The sequence below is a fragment of the Lathamus discolor genome, chromosome 2 (genome assembly GCF_037157495.1).
Source record: "Lathamus discolor isolate bLatDis1 chromosome 2, bLatDis1.hap1, whole genome shotgun sequence".
In the NCBI taxonomy this organism is placed as follows: domain Eukaryota; kingdom Metazoa; phylum Chordata; class Aves; order Psittaciformes; family Psittacidae; genus Lathamus; species Lathamus discolor.
This window is the reverse complement of record NC_088885.1, coordinates 41,833,523-41,849,262: the sequence shown is the minus strand read 5'-3', so window position 1 is coordinate 41,849,262 and position 15,740 is coordinate 41,833,523. Positions and strand designations below refer to the sequence as shown.

At 37.5% G+C, this 15,740-nt stretch overlaps 1 protein-coding gene across 4 annotated transcripts in view; it reads left to right on the top strand.

Moving 5' to 3' along the window:
• Positions 1-15,740, top strand: part of ARHGAP21 (Rho GTPase activating protein 21) — a 111,107-nt gene that overhangs the window by 70,112 nt on the left and 25,255 nt on the right. For 3 of the 4 annotated variants that reach the window (XM_065666595.1, XM_065666594.1, XM_065666592.1), the window contains 3 exons: positions 3,303-3,357; positions 11,376-11,405; positions 12,908-14,852. In XM_065666595.1, coding sequence (XP_065522667.1) covers positions 3,303-3,357; positions 11,376-11,405; positions 12,908-14,852 — 2,030 coding nt within the window. The remainder of the gene's footprint in view (positions 1-3,302; positions 3,358-11,375; positions 11,406-12,907; positions 14,853-15,740) is intronic. The other variant, XM_065666593.1, reaches the window with a different exon arrangement.

The following is a 15,740-nucleotide window of genomic DNA, read 5'->3' as shown; positions in this document are numbered from 1 at the left end:
GTAGGCTTTGTGCAAGCAACTTGCTGAAAGGCCTTTTGAAAGGCTGAGTTGTCCATTGAAATATCCTTTATTCATGACTAAAGACAGTTTCATGTATAGTCTCAGTATGTTCTGTGATGGTTTTCTAGACATTTTAATTACTGAATTTTTAATCCTCATTTTCAGTTGCCCTTTCAAACTTATTGCTGACTGTAGGTGCTTATTGTCATTTTTGTGATCATCTTCAGAGCAGTTTTTAAGGATAGAACCAATTTTATCATCTCTTATCTCTAAGGAGGGAGATCGCCCCCGCACTAACTGTTCAGCTGTTTTGAAGTGAAACTCAGTCTGGACTTAGTGATTTTTGGATTTTAGCACTCAATTTCCATAGCTGCTGACTGTTTTTCTAGAAAAGTTGTTCAACTGTAGCTGTTTGTCCTCATTATATAATGCTGCAGACATCAGAACTTAGCTACCTTAAATGGAATGAATCCCATAAATTCCAGTGGGGCTTATGATGAAGTATGATTCAGCCATGTTTTGTATTCTCATAAAAGTTTCAAGCTGTGTCTAGAATGTTACCTGTTTTGCTCTGGTTGGAGATAGCAAAGCAATACTTAGACTGATTGCTTCCTCTGGAAGGTGGAGGGCACACCTCAGAAAAGTTGCTGGAAATAACTGTGTCCTGTAAGATTAATTATGAAATCAGTGTTAAGTCAGGGTTTCCTGCTGTACTTTACCAATAGCTGTAAAGTTTGGTCCATGAAGGATTTATTCTTATCTCTTTACGTAATCGGCTTGGAGTTATGTTGATTATTAATGTAAACTCTGTTAATTATTTATAGTTCTAAATAAAACAAGAAACAGATTCTGATTCCCAGCTTTTTTCTTCTTACTCTTCTGAACTGTGGGGAATTTGGATGATTAGGTCTATTCTGCTTATTTCTCCTTGCAAATTCTTCTTGAAATTGTTTGGTTTACTTACAAATGTACAGAGTTCAGCTCTTGAATCTGTTTCGTTAATCCAAAATAACACATCAAAGATAGTCTTCATGATTAATGCTTTAGTTCTGTGACTCTGAGACAATAAATTTAAGCTTAGCTCTCAAAATATGTAATGGAAGTCATTACATCTCTGAGAATTCACGAAACTGTTTCTAATATTTTAGTGTAAGTGGCTATTTTGTGTGGTGGTTTTTCATAACACTTTATAGTTCAGAATTTGCATGTAGTAAACGCACCAAAAGCATTCTTTAATACTTTTTGTTTCTGATATAAGAATTGAAAAACACTCTGAGAGCATGTCATAAAATGTAAAGTGGGAAGATCCAGATACTCTCCAGAAAGTTCTGCAGACAAACTGAAATAAAATACTTATGTATCATTCAAATAACTATATACTTAAAACATTGTTTCTGAGTGGAATCCTTTCCTCTTTGTGGTAGCTACTAAGAAAGTGTTAGCCTGTGTAAACTGATTTAAACACTTACTTTAAAAAAGGCGCAAAATGTTTGTATAAGAGAATGGTTTGTTCTGTGTCAAATTATATTCCCTTTTATAAAAAGCACTTGAAGAGGAACAATATATATCTCATATTTTTTGACTTCCAAAATTGACACTATTTTTGAAGAATCATTTGAAATAGCTTTGCTGTTTGTGCATTCAGTCAAAGTGGGAAATACTATTGTAAATGCACATTGAAAAGTCAATACTTCCGTGTTCCTTAAAATTTGGGATTCTGAAAAAAAAATTTTAAAGGCTTTTGAAAACTTACTTTTTCCTGTCTTAGGCTAAAAAAGAAAAAATTCTATCACTGCTGATCTTTGGTCTTAAAACGAGACTAATTTATGCTGCTTGGAGATTTATTTTTTTTTTCCTACTCCCAAATGAATTGTGGTTTAAGAAGATTGTGAAACCAAATACCTTTACTCTGCTATTTTGGAATGCAGCCTTATGTCTGCAGTCACTAACAAATGAAAAAGGAACCACATTATAAACACATTTTTCCTATAAGAAAGCATAATAATCCCATGTTACACTTGTGAGAAGATAGCTTTCTGCAGAAATCAGAAACTGAGGTCCTTCTCAATGCTTTCACAAACTGTTCTGTGCACCCTGAAGTCAGTGGCCAGTGTCTGTGCTGGTTTTATCTTTTCTCAGCATGGTACTGACCAGTACAGATTAGGTAATTTCTAGTCTGATATATCAGGTTACGTTGTATGCACTTTTTCTTGTTCTGGTATTGGTCATCTTGTCCAAATACTCTTTTCTTCTTGTGACATGTTCTGTGAGATTTCTAAATAAAAGTCATAATCTCTCTGTTTTCTATTTTATTAAGGCTAGTTAATTCTGTACAAGCCGTCTCTCTTGTAGCCCTTCTCTGTACCTGTTCCAGTTTACATTTAATGGCTGTGAACAGAGTATTCCTCTGTCTCGCATGAGATAATGAATTCAGGTGTTCTGTATCCAGTGTTACAAGCATATACTTCTTTCTTGCTTGTGAAAATGCTTTTTTTTCTGGTAGATACTAGCTGCAGGTTCACTATTTTACAATATTTGATTCTGGATAACTGAGTAACATTGTACATTCAGTGTCCAGATTTTGCCTGTATTTAAATTGCATTGATTGAACTGTCTAGATTTCTGTATCTTCATGCTGCTCCTGCTTTTGGTTTCAGCAATTCATACTGACAGGCTCAGCACTTAAAAATAGCAAGCGTTTTTCATCCGTATTTCAGATGTCATCTGACTGACTAAATACGTTTAAGTTCATTCTGTTCAGAGGTGATAGGAGTGGAAAGGTGTAAGTCAGTGCTTGCCTTGCTGTTGCTCCACTTTTCACATGATGTGGCAGTTACAACATTTCCCCAGCAATTTTAGAGTGCTAACAGACTTTAGTTTTGAATGGAGTAGAGAGAGAACTTTTAACTTGTGTTCACAGATTTGACACCTTGTTTTGTCTGAAAAGCTCCAAACGGCTAATGTACCTTAGGGCTGAAGGAAATAAAAACACCACAAAATAAATAAACAAAATCAAAACTGACAAAGCATGTTGGCTTAATAAACTGACTTTGCTGAGTACACAGATGTAGTGTTCAGTTAGCTTCCTGCTCTACTCATATTTACAAATGTTCTAATGGAAATCAGTGGTTTTGTGTTGCGTTAAGTAATTTGATATTGTAATTTAGTGTGGGAGTTCTTGAATGGGTTTGCTCCATGGAAGTTAATGGATCAATTTTGTAACAATAACTGAAAATCTTTTCCAAAAGTTCATGTCTTATGGTTGTTGTTTTTTTTTTTTTGTTTTTTCCGATTTCTTTCAGTGACAGCATATTGGAACTTAGTGTTATGCCAAAAGATGAGGACATTCTTCAATTGGTATGTTCATGAAGCTTATATTCAGACAGTATGTTGACTAAAGAAAAATGTCTTGCTGTTGGTTACAAAGTCATCGAACTGTGCTACCATCAAATAATTAAAGAGCTACCATTTAACTCTCTGTCACTCCTTAGATATTCTACTTGCTTGACATCCGTTGACATTTCAGAGGAACCTAAATATAGGGGAGAATACCTTGTGTGCATAGTATTTCTAGCTTCTTGTAAAAAACCAAAATCTTGTTAATAATGTTCGTATTTTTATTACATTTTTTGATTAGTTTCCTTATGTTAGAAATTATGAATTGGGTTGCTTTAACTAGGTTATCTAATCCTAACTGAGTTGGGAATCATTACTAAATCTGAATTAAATAATAACATATGGTGCTTAGAATTAGCTTTTGATAATAACTCACAAACTGTGCATTTCCAGGAAAGAAGCGGGGGGAATGTGCTGAAGGTTGTTCACAGTATTTTTAATTGGAATTGCTGTAAATATTTTGTTACACTGGTGCCTCTATGCCCCTCATTTGAGCTGAATTCCTGCATATATACTGAGTTCGTTCATCTCCTGTTTAGTGTCTCTAAGTCCAAAAGATCTGTGGATAAGATATGATGTGTGTCTTAGGAAAAATCAGAAAAATACCTAATGTACTGATATGCTCTATTTTATTTGTAATTGGAAGTATAGGAAAGGGGTAGAATTCCTGGTTAGTGGTTGGAAAATTGTATTTTGTAATCCACACAGTATTGTAAGAGTTGACTTTAAATAACATTTAAGAAAAATCTGTGGGTTTCAGTAGCTGTTTTCTAGTATTAAAGGGCATATTAATGGGTAAAGAAAAAAACCCCAAGAATCTCTGTTTTGAGCTGAAGGTGAAGATAGAGTCTAGTAGAGGAACTCAGTCAGCTAGGCCAGCAAGCCAAGGTATTAGAACAGAAGTGATATTTTGAGAACATTTGATAAAGAAGTATTTCAGTAATCCAGCACAAGGAATGCTGGGGGCCGGGGGGGTGGTTTTGGTTGCATGAATAAGTGGGAGTGAAAAGCTGTTTGGCAGTGGTGGTTAGGGTGGGCTGGTTTTTGTTTGTTTCTTTTTTATTTTTCCTGTGTAATTGGAACTGTGAATAAATAAAAATGTAGGAATAGTTCTAATTTTTAAATTATTTGACTGGCTGTTTGCATCCAATGCAGTCTTGTAGCCATAACAGTCTAAGGATCTGGGCAAGGCAGAATTCGTAGGTTTAAACTTCGTGTTTGACTGGGCGAGAAGCTCTTAGGCACATCTTCCTTCTGCTGTTGAAACAAGTGCAAGATTCAGGTGAAGTATAGATTGAAAGTGATGGGAATTTAAGTTGTTTTGTCAAAGAATGAGATAATGGTGGCAGAGGAAGACAGTTATTGCCTTTGGGCTAGAGAAGGTTATTAGTAAAAAGAAAATACAATCATTCTCTTGGAGGAGATTGAGTGGTACAGGAAAGAGAAAAAATATCTGTGAGAGTTCTGGAAAGAAAAGGAAGACACGTGTCATTTAAAAAAACTCTTTCTTTTGAATTGTAAGATGCAGTAGAGTTGTGAATTCTGTTTGTGGTGCTCCTCTTTTGAAGATAGGAAGAGGGTTAGCTGTGAGTGGTGGGTCTTCATTTTGCAAAAGATGCTTTGCATTGCCTCTGTAGCTATTATGATACCACATGAAGGAGATTATGCTCCTGTTTGCTATGAAGTGTGTTTTTATGTATAAGTGGGTTTGTCTTGAAGACTTGTCAGTTCCACATGGCATCTGGCAGAGGAAAGCTGTGAAGAGACATGTTTTCTGCAGTCTACAAGACTACGCAGTTCATGTACTCAGGCTTGTTGGAAAGGCTTTTGATAACTGAAGTTTTCACAGTCTGAACTTCAGTATATATGTTTTCAGGTGTCAGTCTTTGATGGCAGAGTTGCAACATGTCAATATACAGGTCATAAAGATGAATTGTATCCTATAATAGAAGCTGGAAGTTACAGCCTGTATTTCTTTCAGACCACCACAAAGGAGGAAAAAACTTGTAAAACAGCAGTAGTATTTTGAGACACAGTGCACCACTGTAACTTCAGTCAAATAAAAAATTTATGCAATTCTTCTGAAGATGGTAATTATTAATCTTAAACCTTCAGCTGTTAGAATCTGCTGTTCTCATGTACAAGATCTAGTGAAGAACTTCGCTCTACTCAAAGCTGAACAGTCATGTTTAAAATGTTTTTAAACAGCATAAACTGTTACTCCTTTCACTCCATGCAAAAAGATGGTAACTTCCGGTTTCCAGCTCAGAGACTGCATGCTGGTTTTGTTTTGTTTTTCACTTTTTGTCTTTGTGATTAATGCTGTGATTAATGATTAATTCCAGCTTTTGTGGAAGTCTCTAAATAAATTATAAACCTCAGAGCAAATTCTTATTCCTGAATGAAGTACAGCTCCTGTAAGTGATAGCAATCTCTGTAGTGGTAGGGTCAGTGTAAGTGCAAAGTGACCAAAAAATGGCAAGGTGCATTATGCCCTTCTTAATTGAGGGAAAACTTACACTTCTGTCACTGAAGTTGTGTTATATAAGTTGCTATCACTCATTGTAAACTGTTGATGTTAAATACAGGTATGCTGTAAAAATAGAAGAACTCAGAGCACTACTGCATATTGTAGTAGGAGTTAATGAAAAGTTTATCTAGTGCAACGAGCATGAAATAGTTCCATTATATTCAGGAACAATGCTGGTTGTGGTAAGTTTTACAGTACTTGGCAGTCTGTTCCATATGGTGATGACTGATTGCTAGGCTAACTACATAAAGACTGCAGTTGCTTGTTTCTATCCTTAGTTTGCTATTTATAAACCTTGAGTTTAGTCTGCAGAAATATCCATATATGTCTGTGAACCTCTGGGTATATTGAATTTCCTGAAAACAGGGGTTTAAATCCATTCATCAATAGTAGCTATGAAGTAGTCCAGTCCACAGGTCATTGCCCTCTGTGTTGTGTGCACAGTACTTACTTTGAAGGCAATTACATGTGAAAGCCTACTGTTAGTGTAATCAGTATCAGTCACGTTCATTGGCTGGTGTGATCTTGGAAATGTCACTTTCAGGATGAGGGAGAGGATATTTAAAACATCTCTGCCCATGACAAAAACATGAATTCTTGGCAGCTAGGATTGTGTTATGTTTTTTTTCATGCTTCTTGTAGGTTTTGGTACCACTGACTTCATACGAATGGAAAGACACATTTAGGTTGACTAGAAATAGCTCTTAAGTGTATTTAGTGGAATTGTTGCTGTTTTGTAATCTTTGCATAACAAATTTAATACTAATAAGTTCAAATTGACACTTTCTAGTCATCCAGAACATTTTGTGCTGCACAGGACATACTAAATGTAAAGGTGCTCCCTTAAGAAAGAAAATTGAAATTACTGAGCCCACTTACAGGTCAGCCGTGTTACAATTCTTGTGAGTAGAGTTTTTAGTTTCTAATGTGTACATGTTAGGGTGTTCTTCATATGCAGTATTATTTCATGTGGGAATTTGCTTGTTTGCTAATCATTCCTTGTGTATGTGAAGAAGAATATAGCTTCCAAGTCACTGAATTTTGAAGTATCAGGCACTTGAAAATATCACTCTTAAAAACTGCATCTGTGATATGGTCTACACTAGAGCTGTTCACCTGGAAGGTTTTTTGTTCTGTAGCGTATTAATGCTTATATATCAGGTCTGTTATATGTAAATATAGGTAGATATTTATTTGTAAATATGTATATCTGTTTTGTGTGTATGTGTATATAAACACACATGCTACAGGTGAGTTATCCTGGCTTTCATCTTTCGTTTTCTGTCACTCCTCTCACTACTAACTCAGAAAATCAGCTTTCCTAACTTTTATCCTACCTCCAAGAGTTTCACTCTGAACAAGTTTTTAAGAATTCATTTCTTCATAGGAATTGCCCTTAAAGGTAGGAGGTTTGCTTTTAGTCCTAGGTGGTGTCACCATACGTTTTAGTAGCATGTGAATGTGTTGAAACACGCCTTAGCATTCCAGAAGGATCTCTGTAGTTTCATTTACAAAAAGATTTTATTGAGTATTCTGTGAATTATGGAAAATGTGGAAACAAAAGGGGGCTGTTTATACATATTTTTATATATATGCTTAGTTCCCTCTTGCATATCTTTTATTTTACATCTTTCTGTAAAATTACAGGCCACTGAAACTGTATATCACTAACTGAAAGCTGACCATGTTTGAACAGAAATGTTTCTCTTGTCATAGGTAGTAGGGGAACAAAAGAACCCTAGATGGGGATGATCAGGAAAGCAAGTGAAAGTCAGTTGAAGCATCTCTTTTTTTTTTTCCTCCCTTTTTTCTAGTGACGTGATGTGTACGTTTTCAGTATGTTGGGCAGCTGGGCAGAAGAGTTTGCTGCTTTGCCATTTCTGATACTCACAGTTTTTATGGGATTTTGCAGCTCACAAGGCTTTGTGGTACCCTGAAATTGCCAGGGATGCACTTGTATTAAAAAATAAGAAAAAAGAAAACTAACTCGCATAAGGGAGTTTATTCTAGAGTTTCATATGCCCCAGTAACCTCATGTCTCTGAGGTGAGGTCTGCTCACAGTCAACTTGAACAATATTGTCTTCTTTTTTCCTGAGAGCATCCAGTTGCATCAGACCCAATGGAGCAACATGGCTGTTTCATTGGCAAACTGTAAAATATTTTCATTTGCCTTACTTTAATGAACAGAGATGTTTTAATACGTAGCTGTGTTTAGACCTGAGTCTTGGACCGTTTGTTTACTTCCAGATTTTGAACTGATACAGTTGCTTATGTGCGCAGAGGTTGATATTAAAGCTCTGACAGCAAGTACTATGGAAGAAGGGGTGTGGCGTGAAGATGTAGTGACCTAGGAGACTTAAACTTCTTTATCTAACATTGCATATGTTAGAAAATACCATTTGCATCAACTCTTCTCATCTCAATACAGACTAATACTCACAAGGAGGTTTTTCGCACGGCTTGTATTTGGAAATTAAATTTCTTGGGCTTAAGGCATTAAATTTGATATACTAAAATTTCACTGCTATTGAGAAGAAGGTGTGCATGAGGTTTTTTGGTCATTTTTTTCAGATAATGTTATTTGACCATAGTGGTTGCTGGGTGTCTCCGAGTGAAATGAAACCCCTTGAGCTGTGTTACTGGCGTTCTTGCCAGAGCAAATTGTAATTGGAAAGTGTTTCCTTTAAGACAGCTGAAAACCTTTTGTGGTGTTCAGTTCCCATACTCATGTTAAATGTGAGAACAGGTTAGGCCTGGGGAAGAGAAACGTAATCAGAAGTCAAAGTGATTAGAGAAAGAAGGAAGAATGCCTCAAGCTCAGACTTGCAAGGTGCTGGGCGCATTAGCTTGATTCACCAAAACGCTTATCTCCAATTTTGTAAGTAGTTCAGCTGAATCAGTGTTATTATTTATCCCGTAGTGAAGCGTAGTGAAGCATGTTCATCCTCAGTGAAGCATATGCCTATGTGCTTTTATGGATTTGGACTAAGGGGTATAGGACATGGTCAGTTAAAGTTCTCGAAAGTACGGGGTTTCACTGTGATTCGTACTAAGACGTATCCTTGTACGTCAGCTGTCATTATTCTAACATAAATGGCATAAAACCAAGTGAGGAAAAAATACAAGCAAAACCCTTAGCTGCATTTTATACGGTTAATAAAATACCTTGTAAAAATACCTTATAAAATGTTTTATTGGCTTAAAATTTATTTTGTATATCATACACTAATGTATTACCTTAACAGTTAAACCCTTAACGTGCTGACGGGTATACAAATTCACAGTAAGAAATTAATTCTTTGCCATAGAAGTCTGCAAACTTTGTACAAACAAAGCCAGATTGCAAGGTGGGGAAGAAATTGTACACAGTAACTGGAAACACACTGAGTTCTTTCTGTAAGCGCAGCAGTTTTCTTCTAGTAATTGTTGCAGAGCTGTTATCTATCAAAGCTGTTTATGTCACTCTGAATTGGTGTATTTGTATGGTAAGCTTTCCATAACTGCTGTAGTCTTGAGAAGGTGGGAAATAGTTCATAAACCACCATGTTTTCAGCTGTGTTGGACCTTGTGAGTAGCTGCTGAGTACCTGGCTCCTGTAGGAAGTTTGAGTGTCTTGGCTGGTGTGTGAATCAGGAGCGTTAATGATCTGGATATTAAATTTTTATTTTTAAGTTGGAAGGGTTTTTTTCATTTATTTATAAGGCTCTTTAAAGACTTAAGTTTAAGCCCTACCCTAATGGCTTTTTGATGAGTATATCCTCTGTTGCAGTCACTTAGAGATTAAGGTAGTATTTCCACATGCTGTATAATTTGAGGAACTAAAGGGAGAAGAGAGTAGTATTTAAACTGTGGTTTATATATAGTTGCAAAATGTTAAAGTGTCAAAATAGCGTATGAAAACTAGTAAATACATTGGCATGCTTCACATTTTTTAGTCTCCAAAACCTCTTCTTAAAATTTAACTTCACTTTCTAGTTAAAGCAATTAAAATAGTTCATAGTAAAAAAGCTGATGGTGCATCATTTAGTGTGACATTGTTCAGAACAGATCCATGCATTTCTTTGCAAGTTGCAGTATTTCTTTTTAGGCACTTGATTGGAATTATGAAGCAAAGATATTTAATATTCTTTGTTATAATGTCACAGCCTCCATTTATAAACTTTTTCTTGCTTGGAAGAAAGTTCAGCTCTGTTTCAGTGATTTCTTGGGAAGTGGGTGGAATGAGCTTGAAAGTACGACACTTCCTTCATCAAAACCTTTTTTCCAGTAACTGTCTCATTCAGAACTGGCAGTCTGTCTGGATATACCTGCATCATGGAAGCATACTCTTTACTGGAGGAAGGGAGAAGAAAGCCTAGCTGATCTAATTTTGAACCCCATGAGAATGCTGGCTTCTGAAGAGATGTAGTATCTGTGATACATTTTGTCAAGAGTTCAGACCTGATCTTTAAACTCATTTGTAGTCTTCAGCTATGATCAGATCACACTAGTTTTGGAATTCAGCCTTTCTGCTGTCAAAGTCAATGAAGCATTGTTTGTCAGGGGCATGTTTTACAAACACATAAACGCAGTGCATTTTATATTGGTGTAATGTGTGTGTTTCACAGGTTTTGAACTGGTTTATGAGCTGTATAAATTAATAATTATTTTCTGATAGAGGGGGTGATTATTTTTGTTTCCTTTGCATGCCAATTGTCTCTTGCTCTATCTGTTTTCTGGGTTTTCATCGTCTTTTCTGTTTATAGATACATATATATATATATATTTAATTCTTACAGCCTGTCAACTTCGTAAATAGTCATTTATTTAAAGACTCAGAAGTATTTATCTATGTTCTTCCCCTCTATTAAATATGCCGGTGGAAACCTGGCTTGATTTTTTACTATGAGTGGAGGAGGAAAAAAATACAAATCACATGAGTAGAGTGTTTCTGCAGCATCATTCCTCTAATTTCAGATGTAGAGCATGAAAGCAGCTGCAGTCAGCTGACAGCTTGTGGTCTTGTTCATATATATGTGGGGAAGGGGCGTGCTGTTTTAAATGCATAATAAAGCCGTTGTTTCGTCACCAGGAAGGCAGGGATGGTAGCAGCCCAGGGGAAATGAGAGACAGTAACGTTGCTGTAGTGGAAGGGAAGTCTTGTTGCGTAGAGCCAGAGCTCTCTGCAGGCAGCTGTAGGGATGCACCAAGGCAAAATGGCACAAATGTATTTCGCTTTATGTAAGGGTAGAGGATAAATGCAAGGAGCAGATGAAAGCCTGAGATGGATGTGCTCACAAGGAGGGTGAAGTTATTTTTTGTGCTCTACTGCCCTTTAACTCTCTTGGTACCTTCCAGTGAAATCAGTGTAGTTGTATTTTTAGCTTTCTGTATTCAACATCAATATGACAAGATAATTCTGTCTTTACATCTGTAAGCAGCTTTTACTGTTTTCCTGTTTTCTGCCAGCTGCAGTTTACAAAGGATGTCACAGCACTGGTAAGGAATGTACAGTAGCCATTTCTCTGGTTTTGTAAGGCATGTTTTTCTTGAGAATATGAAACAGCAAGTTTGCTGGAAATGAGATAGATAGTCTGAGCTGAATTGTCTTCATAATGCTAATCTCCTAATTTGCGGTTTGTGCCTGTGTTATTTGGTGGGTTTTCTCTCAGTATGCTTTAATATTTTGCACTTCACTAATGCTCGGTGTAACATTGCAGCACTGTGGTAAATGCCTCGCCCTCCTCTGTACTTTGCTCTGTATTAATTTTATGGCTGCACTTGGGCTTTTATAACCTGTCTACTGTTAAAGACAGAGCACATTGATATTCTGGAGTTGAGCATGTTATGATTTGGACAGGAAATGCTGTGATATGATACCACGCCTAAGTGTGTAAAAGCCCTGAGAAATCATTTTAATCTTCCGTTGCATTGGCAGGCTGTGCATTGGCTCTTTATCTCAGTATGTTTAAACTGAACAAAGTCATGCTAAAGTTTTTCAATAATAAGATATTGTTTAAATATGCTGTGTGCTTCTCATTGATTTATTATTTTGAACATTCTATTAAATTCACAATGATAGATACTGCTTTTTTAAAAGGTAAAATAAGTGTAATATAACCTTTTTTTCTCAGGTGTCAGGCTCTTAATCATAAAGGTGCAAATAAATGCACTAAGGAAATTAATTGGAATTTTTAATACTGTGTGGACAGTAGTGGGTATGCATGAATTTTCGTACTGCTTATACCTTAAAAGTTAAAAATGTTAAATATTAGTAATATTTTTGCAGCAACATTTGTGTGCCATATAGTGTCTGTCTCCTGTAAAATGTAAGATGACTTATAGGGTGTTGGCTCACAACAAAGATATTACTGCTTCAACTTACTTGTTTTATGTTTAGTAACAGTAGCTTTTATGTAGAAGACATCTTAGAGGGGTGTGTGTATGTATATTCATGTGTACTTTTCATATGTACTACATTAAGTGAACATGGTTCTTTTGTACACTAAATGGAGAATTTTCTAGTGCTAGTTGAATTTATTATGCAGCATTTTAACCTGTCGATTGCTGTGAAATTTTGGTTTCCAACAACCTGAAGCTTCAATGGGAAGAATCTGTGAAGCATCATGATAGAAAGCAAAATTAAGGGAGAGAAAAATACTGTGTTGTGTGTTCATGGATTTTGGGAAAGTTGCCTCAGTGCCATGCCTGCAGTATTTCCTAGAATTGGTCTTCAGTTTTTTGATTATTTTTTTTTTCTTGATTTTTTTTTTGGGGGGTGGGGGGGGAAGGGGGGAATGTGTGTAACGATGTGTGTAATGATATTTCTTGTTCTGTTTCTGCTCACTAAGGGGATAGAACGCTGTTTTTATCTTTTTAACTAACATCTAAAATCATGTGAATTCTGTACTTGTGTTTCCTCTCTTGAAGCTTGGTGGTGCAAATGGAGAGCTTTTCCATTTCCCTCACTATTGAACACTCACTTAATCTTCTCTCCACAGGCATATTCCCAAGATGCCTACCTGAAAGGCAACGAAGCCTACAGTGGTAATGCCCACAACATACCTGAACCACCGCCAATATGTTATCCGCGCCTGACATCCACACCTTCTGTGATGGCACAAGCTGGTGACAAGCTATCTTCTGACTTCTCGCTAGGGAAACAGCAAGTCAGTAGACCAGTACGGGCAGTGACACAGCCAGAGAGGGCCTACAGAATGGAAATACAAGTGCCTCCATCACCAACAGACATTGCAAAATCAAATACAGCTGTGTGTGTTTGCAATGAAACCATAAGAACTGTTATTGTGCCTTCTGAGAAGGCTGTAGATTTGCCATCCTGTAGAAATAATCATGCTGGTCCATCACACAGGACAGAGGAAGTAAGATACGGCTTGAAAGATCAAACTAGTCTAAAAGCACGGACGTCACCACCTTCTTCAGTGTCCACTGCCATTGTACTTCCCCAGACTCAAATAACAAGGCCAGCTGATCCAACTGGACCACTAAGTAAAGCTTCAAACTATGTAGTATGTCCAGAAGCAATCCCAAGCACTAGACCTCCTGCTCAAGTCGCAGACTCACCTTCAGTCTCTACTAATCATTACAGTTCTCCAACCTCCCACCAGCATATAGACTGGAAGACCTACAAAACTTACAAAGAGTACATTGATAATAGACGCATGCACATGTATGGCTCCCGAACAATACAGGAAAGGTTGGATAGTTTAAGAGCAGCTTCTCAGAATACAACTGATTATAATCAAGTGGTGCCAAATCGCACTGCTTCTCAGGTACGACGCAGGAGCACCTCTCACGACAGGGTTCCACAGTCTGTTCAGATCCGGCAGAGAAGTGTATCCCAGGAAAGACTTGAAGATCCTGTGTTGATGAAAGAGTGGCCACGAAGTGCTTCACAAGATACTCTAACTTCACCTTCAGTTAATGCTAGGAACCACAGGGCTCGGTCATGGGATTATCTTAGCAAACAGGGTGAAGTGCTAGAAAATTTCCATTCTGAGAATCTGATTGCAGATACAAATGGAGATAGGAGAAAGACTTACAAGTGGACAGGGTTTACTGAACAAGATGATCGGCGGGGTATTTATGAGAGATCTAGACAGCATGCGTTTCATATGTCCCTTAGAGGGCAAAATTTTCCTATGGCTCCTAGTGCTTATATTTCAGACAACAGGAGAACAGGTAGTAGAGCTTCTCTGCCTGGTTCTCATTTTCAGAAAGCTGCACCAGATATAAAAATGTTACAGCCTTCTCGAGATTTGCAAACTCCTGGGGGAGTTTCAAAATCTACAACTGTTTCACAGGAGAGATTGTCTCTCACACCAGCCAGAAGTTCTAAAAGTAGTTCTTTGAAGAACTCTGCTCCCTATGCAGCAAAACCATCATTTCCCCTTAACCAGGGCCTGGATGCTATTGCCAGCAAAGACCAAAGAACAGTAAATCACTTGCATCAGAGTGGTCTGTTAAACCAACAGTCAAGGATCCGAGCAGAAGGTGCCCCAGATCACAAAACAGAAACTGGCAAAACCATCCCACCCTCCTCTCTGTCTCCAGCTTCTGCCAAACTTGTTCAGCCAAGTGAGAGTTCAACTACCTCTGACAAAATAGATGGTTCGATGAGACAAAAAATTCATGATTTCGAAAGGGAAGATGTCCATGAGCCTGAAACTCTGCAAACAGATGTTCAGGAAAATGACAAAGACACGGTGGTCATGCGGGACAAATCACCTTCTGGCCACCAGACTCCACAGCCTTTAAGGCATCAGTCCTACATTCTTGCTGTAAATGACCAAGAGGCAGCCTCAGATACTACCTGTTGGTTACCTAATGATGCTCGGAGAGAAGTCCACATAAAAAGAATAGAAGAAAGGAAAGCATCAAGTTCCAGCCCACCTGGTGACTCGCTGGCTTCTATTCCATTTATTGGTGAGTTCAACTATTGGAGTGTACATAAAATGCTTTTCATTGCTAAAGATGATGGAGAGCACCATGCCAGGTAGCTTACTGCTGTTCCTGTAAACCCTGAGGTGGAGGGGCATGGAGGCTCTTTTCTCATCTATAGAGCAATAAATACTATTTTGGTAAAACTATAAAAGCAGTCTTCGGTGGAGGGGAAAAAAAAAAAATGTTCTGCTTTGTCTGAAGTCCTGGATGATCCGTGTAAAAAAGATATTCTTCCAGAGCTTTCCTTAACTCCCTGGAGAAGTCTGCGTTATATAACTGTGTCTGATTAACACTCCACATAACGCTCTGATGTTACATATATGGACAGCTAGCATTTGCAGCACCTTTAAAAATACTTTCACTTCTCTAGTATAAAATGTATTTAGAATCCAGTAAAAGAGAGAATATGGATGTGAATCTGCAGAAGGGTGATTTGTAAAAAAAAAAAAAGAAGTCAGCTGAATGGGTAGGGTGAAAGCTTTCTGAGACAGATGTGGGATGCGGGAAAGGTGTTTCAGGTGAGAGGATAGCAAGAAAAGTGAATTTGCAAGTAACAATGCTAATATGGGTATGAATTGAAGACTTTGTGGAAGCAGAATGTGAGAAGCCACAAAGGTTTGCTGGTGGGCTGTGACACAAACAGGGTTGGAATTGCAGGGAGATTGTAGGAAGGGAGCTGAGAGCACTTGTGAGATCATTTAGAAGCAAAGAGGAAATGGGAGAATTGTAAGTAATAGGGGAAAAATAATCCAGTTTTGGATATGTGAAGAACTGGAGTCATCTGCTGAAGGGAGAGTTTCAGTGGCAGAGCACTTCTGTTCTACTCAAGTAGTGAATGCTGAACGTTGTCTTTGCCCTTGTTGTTGAGTT